Source organism: Pagrus major, chromosome 15 (genome assembly GCF_040436345.1).
Source record: "Pagrus major chromosome 15, Pma_NU_1.0".
Classification (NCBI taxonomy): Eukaryota; Metazoa; Chordata; class Actinopteri; order Spariformes; family Sparidae; genus Pagrus; species Pagrus major.
In genome coordinates, this window is record NC_133229.1 from 26761645 (window position 1) to 26768775 (window position 7131).

Genomic DNA, 7131 nt, shown 5'->3' on the forward strand with positions numbered 1-7131 from the left:
GCGGCCCTTTTGCTGATCAGAGGAGCATTTAGGGGACACTCGGTGAGCAAATGATCTGCCAGGACCAAGCTCCTTGTAGGAGTGGCAGCTAACTCCACGCACAGTGAGGCTGCCCTTTCCACAGCCTGCTGCAGCAAACTCTTATCTGTCATTCTCGTTTGTGCAGAGCATTAATCTCTTCTGCTTGTGTCCCATTTCTCCATTATGGGGACGTCAAAACTGTTGTTTTCTTCACCAGCCTTCGTCCCAAATTACATAAGGTCTGTGTATCAGGTTTTAGTTCAGCTGCACCATATAATGAGGTTTATAGATTTCTTTAGAAATTAAGGTTGTTATAATTTAAATTTCAAAGAAATGTGTGAGGAGGTTTTTGATTTTTGTTTTTACTGATCAGCTTTCTCGTTAAGATTCTGTCTTTGTCGAATAACAGTTTTTATTTGATGTGGTCACCTGTGCCGCAGGTGATTAAAACCATTATCAAAATTAGAATGTTATATTATGTGTATATACAGTATATGTCTTCCTCTACCTTAAACAAATTTGCCATCTTTCGTTAAACAGTTATACCAGCCATGGAAAAGGTGGAATTGTGTGTCTTAAGGCTATTAGTCCAAATCGTCACTATTAGGTAAATATTCTTGGCCTTTTCATCTGCTGCTGCCCTTCTGCCTGACATTTATATTACACATTGCATGTCATGTAGGTGTCAGCAGCCATACGCAGCCTCATTATATTGTATGCACATTTTTTCCAAAGGTGAACATGGTGAAATGAAGTTGTACGTATTGACTCATTTCCCACCTGTCTGTTGACTTCGGCAGCTCATTAAGATTCTGTCTTGATGAAATCAGCCTGTCAGATGATGCTGCAGGCGCTGCTGGTGATGATATCATCGCTTTAGTACCATTCATTATAAGCTTAATGGATGTGTCTTTTGCTGTATTAGACATTACATTTTTTTATTGATTTATCAAGATAAAATGATAATTACATTACCTCGTGGGAGCTTTATTCAGAGGTGGAATGTATGACTCAAATACTGTACTAAACATGTGTATTGTACAAAGTACATTTACTCAAGTACTGTAAGTAAGTCAGATTTCGAGGTACTTGTACTTTACTTGAGTATTTCCATATTCTGGTACGTTATACTTCCACTCTACTACATTTTGGTGGCAAACATTCCTACTTATTACTCACTACATTCATTTTATAACTTTAGCTACTAGTTACTTTTCAGATTACATGCTGCATCAGAGCCACAGGAGTGCATATTTGAATTAAATCAGAATCAGAAAAATGCTGAATATCGGATCTGATAATCTGGGTCAATAATCGATCGATCCATAGTATATAGTGAATGCATACATGTAAATAAATGTATAGTTAATACTTAAGTACATTGATACTTAAGTACATTTAATACCAGGTACATTTTAACACAATATATTCACTTTAACATAAATATGACTTTTGGGATACTTTATAAAACACTGGTAAATGATTACTGCTGAGGGTTAGGATGGGCAGACGCTGCTATCTGTTGGGCAAACAGGGTATCACAACCAGGCAGTAAAAGGAACATTTCACCTTACTACTCACGCATGACCTCGCATTTTTAAGATATGACAAGTGCACACACAAAAAGGGATGTTATCTAAAAACAAAGATAAAAAAAAAAGTAAAAGAAAAAAGCATGTTTCAAAAGCAGGCATAGTACAGGACCCAGACATCACGTCTGAAACTATAACAGAAAAAAAAAACTAAGCTGGTATTTCATCCTATAAATAAATGGATACTATTTCACACAATAACTTAATTTAAAATTGTTTTAAAACACTGTATAATGTCTCCCTCCTCCTGTATGTCTACACAACGCATGCCTATCCTGTTCAGAGGAGGTACTTGTTGGGTGTACTGTCCCTTTAAGAGTTTCCTCTCGCCTTTTTGGTCTCTGCGGCTTTCCGTCATTTCAGGAAGTATTTATGTTGCAGCTGGTTGCGCAGTGTGTTCAAACAAGTGAAGCACCGCTGGTCCGCAGGAGCTTTTTTATTATTTAACGTGGACTGAATTGAGACTTAAAGATGTCAGGGGGAACCCACTTGGAGAACGCGAACCCGACGATCTTCCAGCGGTCCGGGGAGAGGCTGCTGACGGCGACCGACGAGGATGAAGAGGTCCATGACCCGATCGACGACAGAGAGATATTCGATATCCTGTTTAACACTTTATCACTAACTTCTTCTGTACTTTACACCTGTTTTTTTAAACCTTTACATGTGCTTGTTAGATTATATTTTAACTTATATTGTGAGAAAAAAGACAAACAAACATGCGTTTTATAAGGTTACAGGCTGTTGCATCAGATAACAATAACATCCTGTTAATGTTTATTCTGCATGTCACCTGGAAAAGTCCAGCAGTGTGTCACTGACAGGCATGTTTCAAACTAATGAGATTAATTTAAATTATGACTAAATTCCTGCCAATTCACGACAGCCATATTTTCTAATATATTTTATTAGATATATCAAGCAATATGTCTTGAAAACATCAGAATTAATCCAACAATTTATCAGCTGATATTGGATATTGAGATTGGATTTTGGAAAATGACAGTTTTGGCTCTGGGATGTCATTTTGTATCATTTCATAGACTTAATAATCAGCTCATACTTGAGAAGATGAGCCACAGATTAATCAAAATTGATATAACTATTAGTTGCAGGCGTTACATATGAAACTCAAGTGAAAATGGACTCAAATATAAGTACGCACCGTGTGTTGGACCACCATATTTTTTGTCCTCCATGTGCCTTGATAAGCCACATTGCTTCATAACATTTGCATGATGTAATGTCTGGTATTCTTTACTTCATCCTTGCTTTTTCTTTGTTTAACGCTGAGATTTGACGCTCATGATGAGATGTTAATAAGTGCTTATATATACGTACTGTGAATGAAATATGCAGACAGCCTTTAGATCGGTTGTTGGTTATTTAACGCAAACACACAATTACATAAATTAGGTTTTAACAAAAACAAAAAAACACTTATGATACTATCAGTTTCTCCCATAATAATAGATACATTAACTACATTAGAGTGCAGCTTGTGTTGTTTTATTATGTTCTCTTAAATTCTTTAACTAAAGTCACATCTGATCAGATCCATCAACGACCCAGAGCATCCTCTGTCCCTGGAGGAGCTCAACGTCGTGGAGCAAATCCGAGTCAAGGTAAGCAGCTTTTAATTTAAATTGTGTCCTTGCTGAGTTTTTTTTTAAACATTTTTTTAGGTTTGCCAACAGGATGAATGAGGAATAAGGCATGAGACTGATCAATACTGTAATCTAGTGAAGAAATTGTGAAAAAACGAACAGGAATTTTAACTGCACTCATGAAAAGGTGTTTATCTTATTTATATTTAAGATATATTTTATCTTTTTTAATGAGATTAAACATTTAAACTAACTCTCGCACTCTTTCTTCAGCAAAATAAGCATTATTTACGTCATTTCACAGGATAAACAGCCCCCGTCCTTAAAATTTTGCATTTAATTTTAATTGCATTCAGTCTGTTATTTATTATTTCTCTTTCTATCTACCTGTTTGTCTTTTCCTCAGGTTAACGATACAGAGAGCACTGTGGGTATTGAGTTCACTCCCACGATCCCCCACTGCAGCATGGCAACACTCATCGGCCTGTCAATCAAAGTCAAGCTGCTGCGCTCCCTGCCAGACAGGTTCAAAGTACGTGTGTCTATATGTGTGTGTTGGTTTAAGGGATGCACATTTAACATCCCCTCCTTTGATTGTTGGTTACGATGTACAGCACATCATATAGTATGTTAACCTTTTGTTGTTCACTTCTTGTCTAAACTTTGTGTGTTTTTCTGTTTCTACTCAGATTGATGTCCACATCACTCCCGGGAGTCACGCTTCAGAGGAAGCAGGTAAAAAAACACATCAAATCAAAGTCATAATAGTGTCGTTACTGCTCAGTGGTAAATGTGAGGAAATACTATGAATGTATGTTGTGTAATGTATCTCTTTTATTGTGTCTGTGCAGTGAACAAACAGCTGGCAGACAAAGAGAGAGTGGCAGCTGCTCTGGAGAACTCATCGCTGCTGGAGGTGGTGAACCAGTGTCTGTCCACCAGGAACATCTGAGCTGTGTCGTCCTCTGTTTTCTACTCGCTGACTATCGCAGCAGAATATTCTGATCAGCCAAACATGTCTGGCACTTCTTTTGACTACTGAGATTTATCTGCCATGAGACTTGACGCAGCCAACTGATAATGGCGGCAAAACAAAGTCAGTTTTAGTGTTTCCTGGAGAAAAGTACAGAGAAACTGTTACATATGACAGAACTTTGGGTTCATCAGTGTTAAAAATAAGAGAAGCTGAGAATCTGCTGAAAATCCTCACCTGTATTTGAAATTAATGCTTTTGATTTCATTAAAACATGCACAGATCATTAATTAAAATTAAATGAAGATATTTGTGTGTGTTCTTTTGCATCTTAAGGGATACAAAAAAAAAAGATGTCTAAAAAGACATCTAAAAAGCCTTCTTATTAAAAACTATTATACGAATGACAATAAATAAATAATAAACACAAGTTAACTGCAGTTTTTAGGGACTGATTTCCTCTGGGGAATCTAAATGACTCTTAAAGATCCTTGTAAACAATAATTTACAGTAATCATGATCAAATTTGAGTAGTGATTGATTACAATGTGTAAATTGCACTGATCCTCCATGTATTTAACCTGCAGCTGTACAATCTAATGCAGTTCAGTACAGTTGGGTCAATACTTGCGGGCTTGATTCAAATATACGCTTAGTTTTGAGGCTGTATGTAGTGGTGGCGTTCGTGCAAAACGTGCCACAAAAATGAAGGAAAACCACTGGGAAAATACTTACTGTTTTACTGTTAAGGCTGCACTTCAGTTTAGCAAGCAATTATTTAAGTAATGCAAACAATTGAAGTGATTCGGTGCATGTGCACAAACACAGTTAAGACTGTCTTAAAGCAGCTTATTGTAATGTCTCCTTCGATCCAGCAGGGGGCGCCCTTCTCCCTTTCCCTGCAAACTCGGTGCTTGAGGCTGATGATGAGAACTTTTCTTGTCCTTCAGACCTTGAGGAGGAAATCCAGTTTGGCAGAACAAACCATAGCACAGAGTCGTCCAACATGCTTGTCCACCCACTCCCACCTCACTGAACTCAGTCAACAGCCAGGCTTTCCTTTAAGTCTTATTCAACCAGACAAGCTCTCCACGCTCTGATAATAAGGAGGGTAAATACCATAAATCTGTCTGAAGTGAAGGACATGGCAGGTTGTGTCAAGGTGGTGTGAGATATGGAAATATAAGAAGATTTTAAAAATGATTATGCTGCTTATGTAAAAATGTTTTTGTTGTTCATACAGATTACACAGATGGACAGTTGCTCCAACCAGCTCTCATTCCTAAAAAGATTAAATGCACTTATTGTCAGTCACTTTGGCCAAATTTAATTTTAAAAGTTCACTTAAAGTTTATAATAAAAATACAGATAAAAAAAAATGTTTGTGTAGCCTTAAAAAAAAACACACAAAAGATGGTTATGTAATCCCACTGTTGACATTTTTTTAAATGTCACCATTTAGTGAGCATCCACATAAATACATTAATTTATCCTATTAGAAGTACTACGGTACATTCTATACATTATATATAACTTCTTATATATTTGTTGTGGGGGAGTCATTGTTGTTCCTCAAGCTAGACTAATAAGGGTTTTTTTCCCCTCCTGTTCCACATCTGGAAACATTGCATCACTGCTAAAACCCCGGATAAAAGACCCAGCCGGCACAGCTGCATTAGCCGAAGCCAGAGCCGTACATACACAGGGTTGAGTCAACCAAGCGCGGTCATTAGAGGATAAAGGGAGGAACAGCCAGCAGTGGAAGGAAACAGAGGGCTACTTTTCTAAACAGACACAAAATACAGGATACGTATGTGTACTTGCATTAACTACAATATTTTACAGTATTTATAAGAGCATTGCATTTAGCTGCGTGTCTGGAATGGGAGGTGGTCGTGATGCAGGGCTGGACAGGGGCCCAGGAACCAGACACAAGTTATGATTGGTTGCTCAAGGTCCCAGAGCCCTGACTATGGAGGACAGGAAATAAGACAATCAAACAATAGGAAATAGATCAATGACACCGTTAATAAATAAAGGATTCTAGACATGAATATATAAACATGACATAAATTGATATTTTTGTTTTATTGCTTCTGTACTTTTTTAAAGCTTTGTATTGATTCCTTACTTTATTTACATCCCCAGTTTTTAAAAAATAATGTATTTTTCTTATTATTATTATTATTATTATTATTAATATTATTGTTGTTTTGTTGTTGTTGTTTACAGTTTATTAATTTATGTATTTATCAATGAATTTTTTCACTATGAAGCAGGCGTAAGTTTGTAGAAATACAAACTGCAATAAAATGCTTAGAGAAAATAAAATAAATTTGTACAGTAAATAAATAATAATGTCACATTTATGTAACATTTTTATAACTTCATAAATGCATACGCTTACTTTTAAATATAATTTTTGGGTGCATTTAATAGCATATTAATTTAATTGTTGTCATTTATTATGTATTTATTTATTTCTTATTTTGGCCCGTAAATGATTAATTATAAGTTTAATGAAGTTTATACAGGCCAATCAGGATCTTTTCTGTTTTGATAATAAGTTATATAATTAGATTTAAGGGTCTAAAAATGACATAACATTTGATATAGGCTACTGTATTTAGTACAAACAATAAACACAAACTGATTTAAAACATGTTGCTGTGTGTTACATTATTATATAATTATGCTTTTATATAATTTAGACATGTTAACTAAAAGTCTAAATAATAATAATAATAATAATAAAGAACTAAGAAAGATTTTCAGTGAGCTTTGTGTGATTTAAAGTCTCTTTAGCTGATTTAAACATGGTGTCTGTATGACCAAGTCTGTTAAGTGTCCTCTCCTGTAACATTGGCTCAACCCAGCCTGTGCACGGCTCTGGTTGAGGCCAGTCTCTCTGGCCTGCCTGCCTGGCTGCCTGGCTGCC

General features: G+C 36.2%; 1 protein-coding gene across 1 annotated transcript; it reads left to right on the top strand.

Annotated features, from left to right (window-relative positions):
* The first annotated feature begins 1997 nt into the window (after positions 1–1997).
* On the top strand, positions 1998–4502 carry ciao2b (cytosolic iron-sulfur assembly component 2B). Its single transcript, XM_073481864.1, has 5 exons — positions 1998–2211; positions 3159–3238; positions 3627–3752; positions 3910–3955; positions 4072–4502. The coding sequence occupies exons 1-5, from the start codon at positions 2085–2087 to the stop codon at positions 4170–4172; spliced, it is 480 nt and encodes a 159-aa protein (XP_073337965.1). The 5' UTR covers positions 1998–2084; the 3' UTR covers positions 4173–4502.
* The last annotated feature ends 2629 nt before the right edge of the window (positions 4503–7131 follow it).